Raw genomic sequence first — 22,965 nt, forward strand, 5'->3', positions numbered from 1 at the left:
CCACCCAGAAGCCCTGAAAGAGGCTGTTGTATGTACCATGTGATACTTTCCCCCAACCAGAGCTGATTTGATTAACAGTAGACTAATTTCCAACACTCAGCCAATTTGATTCTTTTTCTTTGGAACTTGGCTAAGTAAGAGGCCCAGAGATTGTAACTTCTCATTGTCCTTTGGCTGCAGTGCCCTGAGCTATAAAAATGAATAGGGAGAGAAATTATTAAGAAAGGAAATAGAGCAGATGCTAAGAGAGAAAAGGAGAAAATCAAAGTGAAATAATCAGTGTAGTCCCAGAGATGGAGAAAGCAGAAATTACCTATTGTCGCCTTACAATAAACTCCTCTTCTTGAATTCACTTAAATGGATATCTGTTCCTCACAATTAAAGGAAGAAAAGTCCTTGATACTGAACATCTTGCAGAAAAATAAAATCTGGTCCAGTGATGCTACAACCCACAAGGGGACAGAACCATCCTAGCTAGGTACTAAGAAGGAAGATCCAAGTGTGAATCCCACATGCTTGTTTGTGAATAGAATTAGTTATGGGTTTAAAACTATCTTAGTTTCACAGGTTGAGTTTTTGCTATGACCCATATATTAAGAACTGAACTAGATTTAAAATGTCTACTCTGAAAACGTCAAACTGTGTTGATTCCTTCAGAGGATCAATCAGATTAAAATCAGGAGGATATGGGAAAAATAACATTTAGTTTTTGGCTTTTGGTTTATAACCACAAATATGGTAAATTTTGTAACCCTTGGAAGTTAACAATTTAACACAAGGAGATGCACTCATACTGAATCCAAAACTTTGGCCATTTACTAGAAACTGACTTAATTAAATGCAATATTGATTTTTTTTATCTGATGGAAATGTTTACTTTTTTTTCCCAACAGCCTCACTTTTCGATGGGGACTTACAGGTTCCCGACTGCAGTGGGCTAACCCTACTCCCAGGGACAGGTGGGCATATGACCTGAGCAAAATAGTGCATTTGGCATTCATTAATGCTATTTGCCAAAATATCCAATTTCCCACAACCTGAGCACATGATAGGATTGCACTTCCTTGTCCCTGATGGTTGAGTGGGGCCATGTGACTAGTTCTGGCTAATGAATAATGAATGAAGGAAATATGTCACTGCGAAGCTGAGCATTTAATTGTTAATGTGGGTCTATCCGAATTTCTTTCTTCTGCCACCATGACAGCAACCAGACAGTGGTTGCCCTTTAGCGTAAATCTCGGAGTGAGGGTGACCAAGATCCTTTGATGGCAGGCCGCATAGCGTGTGCGAGATATAAAGACAGTTGTTATAAGACCTTGAGATTTCGGGCTTTTGTTATTATGCCATGACCTAGGCTAACCTGCCCTGTAGAGTACATCTTCCTTTTGGTCCCAGAGAGACTGGGTTCTTTCTGGTTCAAGAAAAATATAAAGATAAAAGATAAAAGATATCCGCAGACTTTTTATTTACACTATTTATTTATGGACCAAATGATCTCTTTTTTCTTAAAAACGTTGGGTTTGCTTTTCTGTCACTTAAAATCAAGAGTTCTTAATGATATGAAGATCAAATTTAGACTGCATTTTTTCCAGCTTTATTGAGATATAATTGACATACAACATTATGTAAGTTTAAGGTGTACAATGGGATGATTTGATGCTAAATCATTACCACAATAAAGTTGGTTAACACACCCACCACCTCAAATTTAGATTTTAGTGTGATAATAGGTACAATTCATATTGAAATTAAATGATTTGGTGGCATCCTTATTTATCCCAGCTGTTTTTAACGACTCTGCAAATAAACTCTTCCCTTTATAAATGCTATTAGCAAATTTTGACAACTAGCATCGCCTAGCGGTGAATAGCACGTGATCATATGCCACAAAAGACAACATTCTAATATACTAGGAGTTCCCTAAAATATAATCAACCTTTATTAAATCAATTTGTTTTTTCAAGAATAACTAACCTTGCTATTTCTTGAGTCCAAGCTTCTTCCCATATCCACAATTCCAGGCATTAAGGTAATTATAATTGGCCTATTTTGGGTCAAGTGTTCAATTATAAGGAACAGCGACATTGAAGAACATGAAAACTCCCAGTAGATCCACATAGAAAGGACAATTTCCAGAATTTGTGGTATAATTCCCAAAAATAAAGTGGCTGGGTAAACAAAGTAACAGGTGTCTTCTCCAGGCTGCCTTTCTCAGGTGTGAGAGTGCCCTGACACATCTTTCCCATATAAATGCTTTAATGTCACACAATAAAAGACACTCAGAAGATTTTTCCCAAGGTAATAAAGATATGCTCAAAGGCCCCTCAACATTTTGTCTCTACAAGTAGAAACAGACAATACTGAGAAACTTCCAAGGATAGATTCTTTTTCTTTTCTTTAGACTTTATATTTTTAGACCAATTTTAAGAGGTTCACAGCAAAATTGAGAGGAAAGTACAGGACTTCCCACATATCTCTTGCCCCCATACATGTAAACCCTCCCCCATTATCAACATCTGCCACCAGAGTGGTACATTTGCTACAACTGGGGAATCAAAGTCCATAGTTTACATTGCGGTTCATTCTTTGTATTGTATGTTCTATGAGTTTGAACAAATGTATAATGACATGTATCCATCATTATAGTAGCATACAGAGTATTTTTGCCATCCGAAAAGTCCTCTGTACTCTGCCTATTCATCCTTCTCCTACTCCAACCCCTGAGCTTTTTACTGTCTCCATAGCTTTGCCTTTTCCAGACGTTGTCTACAGTACCTATCATACAGTATGTATCATACAGTATGTAGCCTTTTCAGACTGGCTTCTTTAGCTTAGCAATATGCATTTAAGATTTGTCCATGTCTTTCTGTAGCTTGATAGCACATTTATTTTTGGTGCTGAATAATATTCTGTTGTTATAGACATTGTTTACCCCATTCACTTACTGAAGGACATCATAGTTGCTTCCAAATTTTGACAATTATGAATAAATCTGCTATAACATCCTTGTGCAGGTTTTTGTGTGGACATAAGTTTGCAACCCCTTTGGGTAAATAACAAGGAATGCTGATCCTGGATCATACGGTAAGAGTGTGTTTAGTTTTGTAAGAAATCAACAAACTGTCTTCCAAAGTGGCTGTACCAGTTTGCATTCCCACCAGCAACGAATGAGAATTCCTGCTGCTCCACATCCTTACCAGCATTTGAGGTTTTCAGTGTTCTGGAATTTAGCCATTTTAATAGGTATGTAGTGGTATCTCATTGTTTTTAAAATGTGCGTCTCACTGATGACATATATATATATAATATGGAACATCTTTCCATATGCTTATTTGCCAAATGTATATCTTCTTCTGTGAGATGTCTTTGGCCCATTTTTTAACTGTGTTTTTTGGTTTTTTATTGTTGAGTTTTAAAAGTTTTTTGTATGTTTTGCCTAACAGTCCTTTAACAGATGTGTCTTTTGCAAATGCTTTCTCCCAGTCTGCAGCTCATCTTCTCATTCTCCTGACATTCTTTCCCAGAGCAGAAATTTTTAATTTTATGAAGTCCAGCATATCAATTATTTCTTTCATGGACTGTACCTTTGGTGTTGTATCTAAAAAGTCATTGCCACACCCAAGACCATCCAGATTTTCACCTACGTTCTTTTCTAGGAGTTTTATAGTCGTGCATTTTATATTTATGTCTAGAAACCATTTGAGTTAACTTTGGTGAAGGGCATAATGTCTGTATCTAGATTCATTTTTTTGAATGTGGATGTTCGCTTGTTCCAGCACCTTTTGTTGAAAAGACTCTCTTTTCTCCGTTGTATTGCCTGTTCTTTTTTGTCAAAGATCAGTTGATTGTATTATGTGGGTCTATTTCTGGGTTCTCTATTCTGTTCCACTGATCTATTTTCTATTCTTTTGCCAATACCACATGTCTTGATTACTGTCGCTTTGTGGTAAGTCTTGAAGTCAGGTGGTGTCAGTCATCCAACTTTGTTCTTCTCCTTTAATGTTATATCGGCTATTCTGGGTGATAGTTTCTTTTTGATATGAAAAATAAAATTGAGCTCTACCTTATCTGGCTTTCCAATCCACTGGTAACATTACATGCTTTTAAGTACAATGGTATATAATAAATTGAAAATATTTCCAGTATACTACCTCCAAGTTTAATAAATGTGAAAAATCATATTTGCTCAGTAAGTATTTGCTTCAAAATTTTGCTGAAACCATTTTACTCTGTTAAATGAAGTCAACCTGTGTTGACAATATACTACTGGCTGAACAATACAAAGGAAAATAAAACATTTGTGATTTTACTATTCATAAAATTACATTTTTTAAGGTAAAACATGGTGACTATAGTTGATAACGCTGTATTATATAATTGAAATTTGCCTAGAGAGTAGAATTTAAATGTTCTCACCAAAAAAAAAAAAAAAAGGTAAATATGTGAGGTGATGGATGTGTTAACCAACTAGATGGAAGGAATCCTTTCATAATGTACACATATATCAAATCACCTTGATGTACACTTTAAATATCTTACAATTTTATTTGTCAGTTATACCTCAATAAAGCTGAAAAAAATAGATAAAATGTCCTTTTGTTTTTAGGTTGCCTCTCTAAAATATTATAAATTTGATATACAAAACACAAGGTTAACAAATAACAAATCGAGAATAAGTAATCTCAGGCCTCTTCCTGCCTATTGCTAACCAACTAGATCCTGATAAACATGCTTTTTAATACATTGTTGTTGTTGTTTTGCATATGCAGGAGGACTCTTAAAGGAATGTCCCAAATTTCTCTTCAAAACACCTGTAAACCAGGGTTGAAGGAAAGGGCACAACTAGACAGGAATGATAGGATTAAATAGTAATCTATCTAACGAAGGGAAGACTCCTTCTCAATAATTTAGATACAGGAGAATAAAACTGTAAGTGATAATCAAGTGAGCAGAACAAGAAACGGTGATCCTTGAGATCCCATCCATAAAAGGCGAACTTGAGACCTGGACAAAGACTCCCAAGGAGGCTAAAGTAGTCCCAGGTAAGTAGCACCTGGTTCTCAGCAGAGACAGAAACCAACGCCATCTGGAGGAAAGTAGGTCCATTTATGCCTGCAGAATTCTCAGGTACACACGCTCACAAACAAAAGTCCCCGAACAAGTAAGGAGGTCAATACCAGGAATAACAGTCAGCAGAAGCAACATGCAACACCTTCAAAGACTGTAGGTATCGGAGTTGGTAGATACAAAATGAAAACAACGATATATGAAAAGTTTAACAAGATAAAGGACAGTATCATAAAAATAAGCAAGCAGCAGGAGACAATCAAGAATGATTAGGAAGATTTGAATAAGAGCTAAATAGAACCTTAATATATAAAAAAGACAATTGCTGAAAACAATAACTCATTCATAGGTTAAAAATAGATTTTAAAAGTATATGATGTTTGTGGTATTTGAACTGGAATGTGAAGAAATTACACAGAATATAGCACAGAGACAGGAAGATGAAAAATACAAAAGAGAAGAAAAGAAATATGGAATTTGGAAAGAGGTGGTTTAATAGACATCTAATTGGAAATCCAGAAGGACAGAGTGGATAAATGGAGCGGAGAAAATATTTGATTAGAAAACTTAAAAGAAATTCCCAGGAATGTGAAAAGACATAAATCTATCTATTCAGGAAGCACGATGTACGGCACTCAGGAAAAGCTTTTAAAATTCCCATTGAGATACATCATAGAAAAATGCAGAACACCAAGTACAAAGAAAAGATCTTAAAAACAGCCAGCAAGATAAAACAGGTGACCCATAAAGTTATGAAAATTAAATTTACCGTGGTCTTCACAACATCAATAATAAAATCCATAAACCGTGGTATAATATCTCCAAAGAGAGGAGAAAAAAATCAATGTAAGTCTAGAATCTTATGCCAAACGTGGTAGCTAGTCTCCAAAGATGCTAACCATATCTCTCAGTATTCATGCCCTTGTGTAGCACTCTCCTTCAGTGAACCAGAGGCAGCTCTGTGTTTCGCTTTAAAACCAATAGAATGCTACAGAAGTGATGATCTGATAATTCCAGGCTTAAGAATTAAGAAAGTCTGGCAGCAACTGCTTTTGCATTTTTGCAGGCCTGATCCTCCAAATAAGTAGTCCCACTACACTCCTGGAAAGACCACATGACAGAATGAGGCCATATGGAGAAGTCAGGTAGGAAGAAAGAGGCCTTGGGGCTACATGGAGAGAAAATGAGGCCCAACCATTTCTGCATACCAGCTGAGGCCAGGCTTCCAGCTATCACTGCCAAACCTCCAGACGTGTAAATAAAGCCATCTTGGACTTCCAACCCACAGACACCATCTTACTGGAATGCAGAATAGACCTCAAGCAAGATCAACAAAAGAACCAGCCAGCTGAGGCCCAAACAACCCACAGAGTCATGAGAAATAATAAAATATTTGGAGTAGTTTGGAGTTGTTTGATATGCAGGAATAGACAACTGAAACATCTAGCAAAATTCTATTTAAAAAAAAGGATACACAGACAAATAGGAAGACATCCTGTGCTCATGCATTGGAAGAATTAACATCATTAAAATGTCCATGCTACCCAAAGTGATCTACAGAGTCAATAAAATCTCTGTCAAGATGCTAAGGGCATTCTTTACAGAGATAGAAAAAAAATCTTAAAATTCATATAGAACCAAAAAAGACCCTGAATAGCCAAATCAATCTTGAGCAAGAAGACTAAATCTGGAGGCATCACACTCTTGATTTCAAAATATATTATAAATCTACAGTAATCAAAACAGCGTGGTACTGGCATGAAAATAGACAAATAGACCACCAGAAGAGAACAGAGAGCCTAGAAATGAATCTACACATCTGTAGTCAATTGATCTTTGACAAGGATGTGAAAAACACACAATGGGGAAAGGACATTCTATTCAATAAATAGTTTTGGGAAAATTGGATATCCACATGCAGAAGAACAAAATCGGAACCGTATACAAAAGTTAACTCAAAATGGATTAAAAACTTAAACATGATATCTGGAAGGGAAAACATAACTGTCATTGCTTAAAGATGATATAGGAATTTATGTTAAAAGCTTGAAGGAATTCTCAAAAAAATATTAGAAATATTGAGAGAGTTTAGAAAGGTGGCTGGCTTCAATATCAATATAGAAAAATCCACTATATCCATATATATATAAATATATATATACTTGCCCATCAAACAGAAACAAAAATTTTAAATACTATCTATAATTCTAGCGAAAACAATAAAGTATCTAGGAATAAGTCTAGCAAAGCAAGTGCAGTACGTATATGAAGACTTTTTACTTCATTGGAAGACAGAGAACTACACAAATAGGAGAATAGATTATAGTAATAGCTTAAAAGACTCAATATGGTAAAGATGTCATTTTCCCTCAAATTGACCTATAGGTTTGAAGCAATTACAATAAAAGTCCCAACAGAGTTTTTTCTTGTGAACCTTGACAAACTAATTCTATTTTATTTGAATGGGAGAGTTTGAAGAGAAAAACCGAAGTTCTCCTGAAGAAGAATAGGATGTGATTTACCCACCAGATATCGACATATTATAAAGCCATAATTATTAAGACAGTGTTAGATTGACTGAAAACTAGATTAAAAGACTGACCAATGGAACAGCCCAGAATAAGGAAATGTGTTCTATGACAGAGGAGGCATTGCAGACTGTTGGGGAAAGAAAAAAGATTCAATAAACAATCCTTGGAAAATGTTATCCATGTGAAAAAAAATTGAATTCCTACCTCACGCTGTAGGCAAAAGTCAATTTCAGATGGTTTAAAGACTTATATGAAATTCAAATCTTTAAAATTAGAAAATAATAAAGATGAACATTTTCATCATTTCAGGAGATAGAAGTATTTTAAGACCAGGACAAAAAGCACTAATCATAAAAAAAAAAGATAAATTTGGCACATAAATATGAAAATACAAGACAGAAACTGGTGAAGGATTGTCATTGAGAATATGAGAAGAAATCCTACAAATCAATGTAAAAAATTCAAAACGACCAACGAACATTTCATATATAAGAAACGTGACTTTAACAGACATTTTACATCTAAGGAAACAAACATATCTAAGAAAAGACATTATGAAAGATGTCAGCTTCATTGTAATCAGAATATTGCAGATTAAAACCACATGAGGGGGGCCTGCCCCATGGCCGAGTGGTTAAATTCGAACACCCTGCTTCGGTGGCCCAGGGTTCTGATCCTGGGCGTGGACACGGCGCCGCTCGTTAGGCCATGTTGAGGCGGCGTCCCATATGCCACTACTAGAAGAACCCACAACTAAAATATACAACTATGTACTGAGGGGATTTGGGGAGAAAAAAAAAAAGGCAGGAAAAGAAAAGAAGATTGGCAACAGTTGTTAGCTCAGGTGCCAATCTTTAAAAAAAAAAAACAAAAATTACATGAGATCTATTTTATTCCTATTAGAATTTCAAAATTACAAAATCTGACAATATGCAAGACTGGAGAAGATGAGAAGCAAGAGTGGGAGATTGTAGTTTAGTTCTACCATTTTGTAAAACTTGTAAACCGTACATGTGCATATCCTACTACTCATCAATTCGATTTCTAGGTACATACCCTGAAGAAGTACTTGCACAAATATTCTTTGAGTCAAGAATAGTGATAATAGTGCTGGTGAAGATCAAGGCTGCCTCAGGGAGAGAAGCCCCAGGCGTCCTGCCCTACACACCAATCTACATCATCTTCCTGGAAGTATAGGATGTCCTGACCTGATCGGACCTGATTCATATCCAAAGTTATAGGACCACTCAATAACTAGACCCTACCTGCACTGATACCATTTTAACGACTGTTTCACATAATCTTTCCTTTGTCTTGTAAAGAAATAACTCACATACCTATGCCTTATAAATTTAGCCCTGCCCTCAACACATTGCAGCTCTTCACTGCCCATGGGTCCTGTCCCCATGCTATTCCCTGAATAAAGGAGCACTACTACCAGACCTTGAGAATCCAAGAAATCTTTCTTTCGACTCCTTGGTTCACCAAGCCCACATTAGTACTATTATAGCAAAAAATTGAAAACAACCCAAATGGCCATCAATAGGAAAATGGATAAATAAAATACATAGTTATTTAATAGAATATTACATAGCAGTGAGAATGAACATACACAACTATAAATGAAAAAGCAAGACCATCACAATATACACAGTAGGATAGCATTTTTACAAACCTCAAACACAGACAAAGCCAAACAAGACATTGTATAGGGATGAATAAAAATATATACGACAAAACTAAAAAGTGAATAAAAGGAGCCGGCTGGTGGTGCAGCCGTTAAGTGCGCATGTTCCGCTTAAGCAGCCTGGGGTTCGCCAATGTGGCATCACTCCACAAGCCATGCTATGGTAGGCATCCCACATATAAAGTAGAGGAAGATGGGCATGGATGTTAGCTCAGGGCCAGTCTTCCTCAGCAAAAAGAGGAGGATTGGCAGCAGATGTTAGCTCAGGGCTAATCTTCCTCAAAAAAAAAAAAAAGTAAATAAAAGCAAAGGAATAATTCGAAATTTCCAAATACTGGTTAACTTTGGAAGGATGAGGAGCAGTTGTGGTAGGGAGATGGGATGGGACAGTGAGGGGCAAGTAAGGAGATGCAATTGTATTGATAATATCCAATTTCTTAAATTATGTGGTAGCTTTACCAATTTGCCCATTTTATTAGTGTGTGATAAAACACACATATTTCACAAATATTCTTGTGTATCACTCACATATTACATTTGCGTAAGATAATCGTAAAACCAATAGCATTAGGGAGAAATGACATTTTTCCACCCTCATCAGCCTGCCCCCATCCCACTGGCCATGCACACAAACTAGGTGTGTGGGGGCTGCATTTTAACACGTACTCGGGGACATCAGATACAGGCTCTAGCCATTAGCTGGAACTAACTCAGTTATAAAACTGGAATCCCAAAAGGGCAGCATTAGCCCAGAAAGGGGAAACAACAAAAACAATCAAAATCCCTTTGAACATTGGCTCAAGAAACAACAAAGAAGCACACAATAGCTGCTTTGGGTGGGAGAGCAGGGGAGAACAAAAGTTGATCTGATCAAAAATTATAATCAATACTTGGAAATGAATTTCAAAGGGGAAGATTCATAGAATGGAATTAACGTGATAGACAATGTACTAGATTACAGTATGCTAAGAGATACGATGGGAAACACCACACTAATAGAAGATGGAATAATGGGAATGAGACCATAAAATGAGTATGTTTACAATTATTAAAGGAATAAAGGAAGAAATAGAAAACCTAAAGAAAAAATGAAGCTGCCTGGAAAAAAATTTTAAAATGTAGTCATAGCCTTTTAGAAATGAGAATAACAATTAAAATGAACAATTTAAACACTGATGGGAAAATTGGTAAAATATATGGTAAATCCAAGGAAATCATCCTAAATACAGCCTATGAAGTATTAAAAATATTAAAGATTAAGATAGACAACAGTATAAATTATGTTTAACCCATTTCTATTTATTGTCACAATTGATGATTTTATTTATATTATCTAAAGTTTTCTCTTTAATGTCACCATGCTGTTTTCTTTCTATCTCTTTGCTATATGAACTTTTTTCACTTTTTCTTTTTCCTTTTGCTTTTATATTATTTATGTTCAATACTAGGTTTTTAAAAATAAAAAAGACTTCTATTCTTGATTTCTTAAATTTCACTTTATCCAGTCAGCTCATTAATTTTATCTATTTATCTATTTTGTTAATAACATGTGAGTAGTACACTTTATGACCTCTTGTATTAAGAAAAAAAACTTTGTTGGGTTAAAACTCTGACTTCACAACATCTTCCCTTCAAAACTGTGAAGGAATTTGTCCATTTTTTCCTGATATTTCATGCTGAGAAGAATGAGATGGAGGCTAGACTAATTTTACTCCTTTTTACTTAATCTGTTTCTGCTGAGTGGATGCTTATAAAATTATATTTTAGTTAAACTTGCATTTCAATTTGCCATGTTATGTCTAAGTATGGGATTTTTCTCGTAAATTTTGTCTCATAATCAATCAGCACTTTCTAAATCAAGGTTGTAATCAACATCAGAAAATTAAATTCAACGGTGCCTTTGATTATTACGTTTTTGTGTTGGTATCTTCTTTAATGGTACTATAATTATTGGGTTACATCACTTCAAAAGATTCCTTATCATGCCTTGATTGATTTCCATCTCAGCTATTATCTTGTATCTCATCCTCTTGTTCTTTCATCTTTTCCTGGTCTGTCCTGATGACTTTCTGTTTCTTGGAAATTATGCCTACTACTAAACCTACAAAATAGATTTCTGTAATATTTTCTGGATAACTATAATTCTCATTATTCAAATTTCTGTGAAATGTCAAGATGATGTTCTTTTTCCTCATTTCTATAGCTTGTTTTTTTGTTGCTTTCATTCTTCTTCTGAAATCTTGGTATTGTTTGGTATTGATTTTTTCCTTAAGATACCATGTAGGATTTTGTTTTTTCTTATCCTTGAATCAATGTCATCTACCCAGTTTCAGTTTGGTAGCCATTTGAATCTCTTTCACATATTTGGAGGGCAGATCCGCATGCATCACTTCTAAACAAATTTTCAGTGTCCAGTCATTTTTACCAGGTATAAATGCCTCTGGACTAAGGTGTAACCCTCTCCTACCTGTGCTAACTGGATTTCGAATGCTTTGAATCGACTGAGAGTATGAAAATGTGCCAGCCTCAGTATGCATTTCTGTTAGGGCTCTTATTGCACCTACCTTTACCCCTAGGGTTGTGGGAATTTCATTTTTGGCAATGCAATATGCTGCCTCCAATTTCTCTCTACATTCTGCTCTGTGTCTGAGGTATGTGGAAATATAACAAAGGAGGGGCAAAGGAACACTGATCCAATCACTTCCAAAAATGATATTTGTACATTACAGGGATAAATTTATATTCTCATCGGTATACGTAGACTATCAGTTACACAATCGGGAATAGCCAAATAGTTTTTTCTATCATCTTTCTGGGAAATACCGCTGCTTTGTTTTATGATATAAAGTACATGTCAGTCACAAATTATTTTCATTAATCTTTTGCCATCCACTCTATAGACAGTAGAAATACTAGATTCTAACCACAGGTTACCAGTCAGAATCAATTTTTAGGGTTAAGTTCTTATCTTTAAATATATATATAGGTATCTTAGGGGATATTTAAAGAGAATGTCTTAATCTATCAGACTGATACATTTTAAATTGGAATCTCCAGTACATTTCTGGTTTTAAATCTTACTTTACCATGATATACAAGAACATGGATTAACTAAATTGCCACTTGAGACATATATATGTATCCAAGTAGCGAAAGTATATATAACGGGATCATGTCTATATTTCTATCTTCTCTCTATTGATCTAACACTAGAGAAAGTTTGATTTCTTCTCCCAGCTACAACCCAACTTTCTACTATTTCCAGCCCTCTAAATTGCAAACATAGTGGGAAAGAAAAAATAATCCACTTCTCAATTTCTAGCCTTGCAACCTCAAACTAAATAATGACGGTAGGTAGAGTCACGATTAGAAATAGAGACGTGTGAGTCTACACCAAGGCTGCACCAGTTGGTAGGTATAGGTACTTGCAAAAGTTCTTAGTCTCATTGAGTTTCACTCTTCTCACTGATACAACGAAGATAAAGTGATAGGAAGATTGGATGAAATACTATACATGAGGAAACTGGCACATTAACCTTTTCAATTAACAGTAGTTATTATTTCAATTAAGTGTCTGAACTAGTTTCTTCCTCTTCTAGTTTTTCAAAGAAAAAAAGTTTCCCTTCAGAATCAAAGAATAGAAAATTCCCTTCTACCTTTTTCATTAGGAAAAGTATTAAATGAAAGTACAGAAGTTAAGATCAGGATTACTATTATTCAGTGCACCCTATTTGTTGTTGGCATTTCATCTCCAATTTCATTTCTGGCTGGTAACTTGATATGTATAATTGTCTTATTGGTGAAGATTTTGTTAAATTATAAAAATTAGGAAAGGAAGGAATCCATCTATATGGCAAATATAGATTCAAACTTAATTTGTTTTGGGAAAGGTCAGGTTAATCTTTTTCCTCTATTAACAGAACACTCAAATAAATTAATTAAAATCACCATATCACATCTTTGTAATTAACCATATTATAAATTCTTTGAAAGCAAGGATTCATTTTACCTCTTTTTATCGATCTTATCACACAGCGTACTTTTGGGCCCATTACAGCTAAAATTATTTCCCTTTGTAGATCCACAATATTTTATTTCTATATTAAAAATATTTCATAATATTTCAATGCTTATGTTTAAATACAAGACATCTGATTACCTTTTTTAATCCTTTAAGTTTCCTTCTTTACCATCAAGTCAGTTAGAGATATTAAGATCTAACTCACCTGTTGAGGTATAAAGGTATAATCTTGTTTGTTGTGGCACTAGCTGTTCTTTTAGGCTCTATCTCAGACCTAAGATTCTTTTTATCAGGCTGTGGAGAACAAGGTAGGAATACAGTGACTGGCTCCTGCAAAGGGTGTGTTGATGGGTGCTGAACATGAATCAGAGGACTTGTGCATAGTACCAGGTAGGAAGTATCTTGCTGTGTTTTTAAATATGCCACCAGAGAGGGGTCAACTGGTTGGACCTAAACAAAGAAAAAAATGTATATATTCTTATATTTTAATAGCAAAAGATTCAAAGTATCAGCACATTTCTAAGCCAAGTTTCTGAATATTTGATGGAACATAGATCCATTGATTTCTGTATGCATTATTTACTGGCGTCAACACTGCATTAATTTATAAAATAGAGCACAGCATTTGGTCTCCTTCTTACAAAGTCTTTCTGAAATCTAGGTTCCCTGTCCTATGTTATAAATAACTGAGAAACGCTCTTAATTGTAGGCAACAAAATGACCTAGAAAACAAAATAGACGTTTTACATAATTTCTAATTAGAACTATTGTTAGATCAAGTGATCTTCAGAAATTAGAGAAACAAGACTATATTTATTTGTTTCCTCTTACATAAGAATGACTAATAAAAATAACTAGCATGATTCCAATATTTCAAAGTTTATGGAAAATATTTATGAATAAATTATTCACAATATGTTGTCTTCCTAACATTTCTTCCTCACTTTTCTTCCTTGCTTACCATTTATGGTAACAACTAGAAGAAATCGGAGAGCATGGGGGAGAGTTGAAGCTAGAAGGACAGGGAATGTGGAGAAAGTCTGTCTTCTAAAATGTGCATTGATACATCATTACACACCTTGCAAATAGTGTTTGTATATGTTAAATCCTTGTTCTAAAAATGGCTGTTTTATAATTTAGTATAACCAAATATTCATAATCATAAATATTTTAAGTAAGTACCCTTTTTTACCATCCTTTCTGGTAGAATCACCAATCATGTGAATCTCCCAATGTCTGGCATCAATTCTATCACAGATACTCAACATATGTTTTTGTCAATAAGCATCATAAATAAAACAACACAAAATATTAGCTAGGAAACCCTTTCAAATAAAGCAGGGACTTATTTTGGGATGAGATTCAATATCCTCCAAAACATCACTTCATTACTAATAACACTCTATGTTAGGTCATTAAAATTGTAGGAGATGAATTCATCTACTGTTACATTAAATATCTCTATCTTCTTCACCTTTTAGGACTATGTTTGATGACCCACAAGATCTCACAGATCTTACAGTTCCTTCCTGTGAGAAGGAACTCACCAGTTTCTAATATTTACCTTTAACTGTACAAGCACTGGCGAGTTGAACACTCCTGGAGGGTAATTTAAGGATATTCGAGAATCCATGCTTGGCTTAAGAGTAAGGCCTTTCTTTGTTATTGTGAAGGACTCTTTCTTTAAACAAGACACAACAGAAAAGATACCCAACTTGTAAACTTTCACTTCAGCACAGGTCCCCTGTAAGGATTGAAGGACATTAAGACAAGGACATCAAAGGACATTAACACAGCACTGTTCTGGAAATACGTGCTGTACGTACCCTGCGACTGTGAAAAGAAAATGTGTATGTTGTCTCTGTAATCTCCCACAATTGAGGATGATTTCATTAACCCCAAATGAATGGTCTTTTCATGAGATGAAGTATGAATAGATACTAGGAGTTTCTCAAATTTGGACCACACGATAGAAAAGAAAGAAAGAATGTAGTTTTAAATTTATATTAAATTCCCCCCAAAATGTATATGTATAATGGGCAATCGCATTTAGTGTTTTCACTAGTATTAATTATTTTTGGAATCCTATCTTCCTTTACCAGAGTGGACTTTAAATATTGGCCTTTATCCAGAAGATTCAACTCTGTTTTAGGGAATTCCAAGTACTGAAATTTCATCATTTGGGTAGTTTACACAAATGCTACAGCACCTGTACTGTCAGCAAATTCTTCCTTCTGACAACTCATAATCTCTCAGTAAAGTCATTTTTTCTATTTCTCTCTTCCATGCAGCAGGAGCAAATGATTGCAAAAAGACACTATTTTTATATAGTGACGTGTAAATTTGTAATGCATATATGCAGGCACTTATTTAAGCCTTTTTGTCACACAAAAAAGGAACTGAGTACGTAAATGAAAACAAAATTATCTACTTATATAATCACCAAAGCTTAAACTGAGCAGGACTTAGAAGAAATTTGGTCTATTCGCGCTTCCAAAAACAGCAGCCTGACTCCACCCCAGCGTGAGTGGATAATCATGCAGACACACACACAAACATTTCAGGGACAATCACAATGGAAAGTAATCTGTCATTTGAAAACTGACTAAGGAAGAGATTTCACAATATCACTGCATATATCCGTCACTGGGAAAATAAAGGACGCGATGAATGTTCTTAATTGGCTGGAGGGAAAAAGGTGAGAGGTAAGAAAGGAGGATCTTCTGGGAACTGACGGTGGTTGTCATGAGTGTAGAGCACATTTGACAGTTACTGGGGAACTGGCAATGTTTTTTAGCAAGGGAGTGTCATGAACAAAACTCTGACGATGCTTTATCTGACTCCAGAATTAGAATTCTCAAATGCTGTATGAACCACATAAAAATTTGAAAAGAATTCAGAGTTTAAATTTTCTTGATCTAAAAATAGGAATAACTACCATTAGAAAACTGTAAAAAGAAAATTATATGCTTTTATTCTTTCCAGTAGACAATGGTTCCCTTAATTTTTTTTTCTTTTGCTTTGACTATCCATTTACTAAGCATTTTTCATGCCCATTTTGTGAAAAGTACATGTGCTGTGAGCAGTTTTTGTTTTTATTATGACAGTCACACAGACTGGTCAAGATGAAAAAGCTACAATCAAGGGCAATACTGACCAGACTACTATACTTACGGGCTTCCTAGACTAAATATAAAATGTATCAGTTGCCTGAATTGGAGTAAATAATTAGAACAGGCTTAGCTTTCATACCAACTATATAACCTTGTCTGAAACTCAGAAAAGACCCAAATCAGTAAAAGGAGAGATGTACTATAAAGAATTTCTTACATTAATGGAATTGTTTTTGCATTTATTCCCTGCTCTCCTCTTCAAACCATGACAACTTACATAAATAGCTGAAAAGACAAATATTTTAATTGTTTAAAAATAAGTTCAGTGGCCCACAGAAGAACCTTAAACCTTAGTTCCCATAAACTTAATGCTAAGTTTAATAATTATGTATATTCTCTCTTTAAAACATACAAATTTGGGACCCTAGAGGGCCTCAGAGTTATTACAATAGAGTCTACCATAAAAAATGACAATTTAGTAACTACTAACGTGTGTTTACAGGCTTCATTTTATCTTCTTAAGTGTATTTTCTCACTTACTCCTTATGATCCTATCAGGTAAACACTATTATTGCGTTCATTTTTTAGATGAAGAAATTGAGTCATAGCAAGATTACATAATTTACTCAAGTTCACACAGCAAGAAAGTGTAGGAACCAGATTTCAAACCCAACCAATCTTCCTCCACAACCCACATCTTAACTACCACATATACTGTCTACCATGTATAGACTAAACACCATTTATGGACTTAATAACTATCTAAAAGACATACACACACACACACACAATTGTTCATTTTTAACATATTTCTCCAAGCCATGAATGATAAAAATAAAGCTACTACCATCTGGGGATTCAACATTCTTAAATTTAGACAGAGATCTATCACATTAGAAATGTTAGTCTAAAACTAGTGTAAGGCATGAAGCTAATTAAGCCATGATTTTGGTTTTGTTTCTCAGGTGAAAATACAACATTTGCTGGGTCCTAGATCCTAGTTCTTCATTCCTAACTTTGGGCAATAACTTCCGCTCTTTGATTTTTATGGATGGCCAAAAAAGCACGAATTCACTGGCATACATCTTGCCAACCTTTCCATTTGTTACCAAAGGAGCGGTTCTATCTACACTAAAATCTGGTAGTTTGAGTAATATTTAGAAGAGGAGTCAAACAACAAATGCAGATGCAGCCAAGAATTTACCAACCTTGTAACTTCCTCGTGGTCTTTCCAGTGCCTTTGGGGTTAGGTAACTTGTCTGAAGGTTTACATCAGACACTTTCACCATGATGTCTCTGTAATTTCCCCTGTAACGTGCCGTAAAAGGAATTGCAATGCATATTGGAAATGGAATTCTCTTTTCCATATCTAAGCACTCAACAGTGATGACATTGCTGACCAACTCTTCATTATCACTCACTATTAAAGAACTCATGCTATTAATTATCCGGCATTCTAGATGTTGTAGAACGTATGCTGGTGCTGTAATGTAACAAGACACTTGGGGGCCAGTATCATCACTCAGCACATGAAGATACCTGCCGGGAAAGAAAAGGAAAACATTTTCGAATTATTTGATTTATGTAATATATAGCTAAATGCATAAGAGCACAAACTCGAGAGCCACCTTGTTTGGTGTGAATCTCAGTTCTCCTCCTTACTGACTCTGTGACCTTGGCAAGATACTCAACCTCTCTGTACCTCAGTGTCCTCAACTGTAAAATGGTGAGGATAGAACAATACATATCTCATAAGAAGGCTGTGAGAATTAAATGAACTATTATATGTTAAGTCATTAAAAAACTGTGCCTGTCACAGTGATATATATGTTAGCTATTACTACTTTGGTGACTATTGCTATTACTATTATTATTTAAGTGGTTGATTCATTCCTCAGTTTTGTTCACTTCACTTCATAATGTGAATCCGAAGATTGCTGAAGCTTCTTGATAAACCAAATACTAATACCTGAATAGTTTCCTACATTTTGAGAAAAAGGAGTAAATATATATCCAGTATTGGAATTGTCTAAATATGTTAGATCAAATGATGATATTTATTACATTTTTTAGAAAAACTGAGAAAGGTACAAAAGTACAGCAAACATGTGATTAAGTGAGGTAATTAGAAACAGAATATTTACAATTCTCAACGAATCAATCCAAAAGCTTATTTTGACCATTTGTTTTACTCTTGCTTTTTATACCAACACCTTCTCCAAAGATTTTAGAGTCTTGTAGATTGGAATTTAAATTTGACATCAGTCACTATTTGACCTTAAATAGCAATAGTTATTATTAAAAGAGCTAATATTTAGCCCTTTCTATGGACCAGGTTTTAGGCTACACGTTATTTCATTCAATCCTCACACTATGGGGTCAGGCAGGTACAACTATCATCACCATTTTACAGATAAGGAAACTGAGGCTTAGAAAATGTAACTTGCTGAAGATCACACAGATATCTATCTTTGACCCAAAAGCCCAAGCTTTCTAGTATAATATCATACCTCCTCAAATCATTTCAAAGAACTGTTTTTTTTTTTTTTTTTGAGGAAGATTAGCCCTGAGCTAACTACTGCCAATCCTCCTCTTTTTGCTAAGGAAGACTGGCCCTGAGCTAACATCCATGCCCATCTTCCTCTACTTTATACGTGGGACCCCTACCACAGCATGGCTTTTGCCAAGCAGTGCCATGTCTGCACCCGGGGTCCAAACTGGTTAATGTTGGGCAGCCGAGAAGCAGAACGTGCACACTTAACCGCTGCGCCACCAGGCCGGCCCCAGAACTGGTGTTTTATCCATTACAAACTGAAAATAATACCTATTCCACAATGGTGTGAAGATTGAATGAGATAAAATAGTTAAGCTTTTAATAATAGTGGTTTAGCATAAAATGGGGGCTCAATAAATGTTAGATCTCTATATTAAAATTACCAGCTTGAGTTTCTCCTCTTTTACTACTTCTCATTTCATACCAACGGAATGACTGAAATATAAGCCACATCAAAGAGAAATAAGAGCTTCTATAGCAAATACAGCATTAACAACCAGTTCTAGAATAATCAGGTTTAACTATTTTTAAATTATTAGTAAATTGAATTGTACAGTGCTCTTTAACACAGAAATCTAAAATAAATGTTGAATTGTAGAGAGGGTTATTTATTTATATTTACAATTCTGAACCCATAAAGTTAGAAGGAATAGAAAATTACCCAGTACGTTGGTCTATTTGAGTATTCTCTCATGATGGTGACAGGAAATGAGGAACATTGCTTAATAGAAGATACAGTGACCCAGTCTCGTATGACTTCAAAAATGACTCTGTTCTGTGCCCTGGAAACCATCTCAATACACTCTTCTTCCAAAAGACTGATGTATGAGGTAGAGCGAGGAGATCTGTAAATGCTTCCATTGCCTCGAGCCCTAATCATATAGATCTAGTCCAGCTGCTGAAATTATCACATTGGTTTATTCTAGTTTTCTTTCCCTTTGAGTCTGTACCTATTAGGATGACTACACTAGAAGAGATAGGCTTTTTTCAAAAACGTATCCAGGGAGGAATCACAACAGATTCTGAGCTCAGTTTTGTTTATAACACACATCTTTTATGTGGCATGATGGCTTCCTAGCCTGAGGGATTGAAATGAATAGTCATCTCCTTAAATATGCAAGCCAAGCAGAATTGGTTTGGATGCCACAAAGAGGAAATCACTAACTAGGGAACACCTAAAGAGATGTTAGAGGGAGTGGTTCAGCAATGACTCATTTGTTGATGCTTTGAGTCATTTCTGAATGGGAGGATATGAAGTGTTGATGTTTTTCTCAAGTGCAGTGGGCAACCACACACTGACTACTTTAATAGTTGTTTTGCAGGGGCAGTAAGTCTTTCAAACCATAAATGTACTGCTATGACATCTACAGAATTCATTAGATTCTCAGACCTGTAGGGACATCACAGCTAAACTAGCCCAACCTCTTCATTTTACAGATGAGATAACTAAAGTCAAAATGAGCAAAATGGCTTGCTTGAGCTCAGAGACTCAGTTGTTGTGTTGTCCTGGAAATGGTATAGTACATCTGAAAGAGCATCACACATCATGGCAGGGTGGGGATAACTGAACGTTGGTAGTGTGTGGGAGCTAGAGAAAGTGAGGGTTGTTGGGAGTGAAATAAATTGACATGCAAACATTGAGCTGAGCGTGAACATCGGCAAAATGGCACAGTGCTAGACCCTTTACCTCATTTTCTCGTTTCACCTTACCAAATAAGCCCAGGAAGTATATATGATTTCTACAAAGAAGAAAATGGGGCTAAGAAATAAAGCAAGATGCCCAGGGTCACAGAACTAGGAGTAATAAAAGAGGAGATAAAATTTAAGGCTGTCTGACTCCCAAACCAGTGATTTTCTTTTTCGTTATTCCTCATTGCCTTCTAAAGGTGTTAAGTTTGCTGGGAAAATATGGTTTGTGAATATTTTATTTTATTTGGACAAATAGGGATTCTTACTCCCTTTGATGGGGAGATAATTCATAAAATAGATCAGTCAACGTTAACATTTTTTTTGAAGTCATGGGCTCTTTGAGAATCTGATTAAGGCTCTGTTTTATCTCCATAAAGATAAAATAGGTATGAAAATATACATTCAATTTTAACAACTTCCCAAAGCTTATCCATGAGCCCCCTAGAGTTCTATAGACACAGGGTAAGAATTCATAACGATTTATAAATAAAACAAGTCTGACAATTTATTTCAGGATATAAATAAAATAAATCTGGGGCTAGAAAATTCTCTCCTAATATTTGAACACTCCACAGCTTCTTAGCTGGTACTTATTATAATTGAAAGAGCAGCGATTTAGAAAGGAGTCCATGTTCTGGACAATCATTCATTTTAACCATTTTATTATATAAATAATAAATTATAATAAAAATATAAATAATTATAATAAAAATTATAATTTATTATATAGTCAATTTCTTCTTCCTTTAAAGACACCTTTAATGCTTGTTTCCTAAAGCTATAAGAAATAAATAATATTAGTAATAGCAGCCATATAAATTGTTATGGAAGTGATTTAAACTGAATTATTGATTTACAGTACCTTTTTGGGATCTGAAATGGAAATATAAAATTTTATTCATGTATAAATACTATGGATACTAACTATAGAAACACACATATAAGTAAGCATATACAAGATCTCTCACATTGCATTTACTTACTCCTTTTCCATTATGTTATTCTTTTGCTTTAGACTCTCTGAATCATTGGGAAGAACATTATTCACATATTCATTGGAGATATCACATGTTACTGAGGATGTGGTAATCTCTTCTCTTTGACTTTCTGAGGTCCCTTGAATTTCTCTTTCTGTTGTCTGGATTACGTCATGCATCTCTTCCCTGCTGCCATTTATGTTCTCAACAGTCATGTGTTCTTTTTGTTTATTATCTTCAACTTCTGGATTATCTGGGAACATTTTGTTCTGTGACTCTTCTTGCCCCGTTCCATCTCCATTCAATGATGTCTTGTTTTCTTTTTCCACTATTTCTGAACTCATATGTGTTTTATTTTGTTTTAACTGGACCTGGTTTGTGTAATGACTTTCTTCTCCATCTGCAGGAGAAACAGTAGCTGTTTCTATGACATTTTGTTCCTCTCTTGCAGCAATGTCTGCTGCTTTGATATCTTGAATGGCAGGCATTGTCTGCAGTGGATCACATTCATCACGCATGCCACATAAATTACACATCTCCTTTTCTTCTCTCTTTAGAAGCGTAACAGTGCTCCCCAGATATTCATTTATTTTCATGAGGCAGTCTATGAAAGTAATGATTTCTACACACATACACACACGGACACATGAAAAGAATAAATTCAAAACTAAAGCAAACTATGTTTCTCCACTAACATGTAATGAGGTATGACAAGATTATCTTAGAAACCTACAAAGACCCTCACCAGGCATTTAAGTCTCTTTCTCTCCTGAAGGAGAAGTTATTTGTACAACTGTCACTCTTTTAACACATCCAGGAATTGGGGACAAATTGCCTTTTAATGTAACAGCAAAGAGTACCTCTAATCCATCTTGAAAACACTTTGAATACTTGCAGACACATCATGACCGTGCTCCCCCGCCCCCACCCCAAGACTCTGTTCAATTGAAGTCAATATCTCCCTCAATCGTTCCTCATTTGGTATGGTTACGAGAATTGTTCCCTTTCCTTTGAATTTACTATATAGTTTATTAATGATCCACTTATAATTATTTGCCTAAAATTAAGCAGAACATTCCAGATGAAACTTGGGTAGCAGGCATACCATAGCCACATTATTTCTGCGGATGCAGGTGCTGTTATTTTACTGTGTGCTTTGTTTGCCATGATAATTGGATTAGGTGTACACTATTCCTCCTGCTGAGCTGGTGATCATTGGCAATTTTCAAATTAGTCTTTCAAAGAATAGCTCTAATTGTACCAATTCTCCGATTAGAACCTGCAGTGGCTTATCAAAGACTAATAACCAAGTCAAGCCTCTTCTCT

General features: G+C 35.2%; 1 protein-coding gene across 4 annotated transcripts in view; it reads right to left on the bottom strand.

Moving 5' to 3' along the window:
- DTHD1 (death domain containing 1) overlaps positions 1–22,965 on the bottom strand; it is a 64,933-nt gene that overhangs the window by 40,304 nt on the left and 1,664 nt on the right. For 3 of the 4 annotated variants that reach the window (XR_006887849.1, XM_046655662.1, XM_046655664.1), the window contains exons 2-5: positions 21,646–22,261; positions 17,628–17,958; positions 14,871–15,050; positions 13,512–13,756 (exon numbers count right to left, since the gene is read on the bottom strand). Coding sequence is in view for 3 of the 4 variants with exons in the window: in XM_046655662.1 (XP_046511618.1) it covers positions 13,512–13,756; positions 14,871–15,050; positions 17,628–17,958; positions 21,646–22,261 (1,372 nt within the window). In the remaining variant the exon portion in view is untranslated. The remainder of the gene's footprint in view (positions 1–13,511; positions 13,757–14,870; positions 15,051–17,627; positions 17,959–21,645; positions 22,262–22,965) is intronic. The other variant, XM_046655663.1, reaches the window with a different exon arrangement.

This window comes from Equus quagga, chromosome 3 (genome assembly GCF_021613505.1).
Source record: "Equus quagga isolate Etosha38 chromosome 3, UCLA_HA_Equagga_1.0, whole genome shotgun sequence".
Taxonomy (NCBI): Eukaryota; Metazoa; Chordata; class Mammalia; order Perissodactyla; family Equidae; genus Equus; species Equus quagga.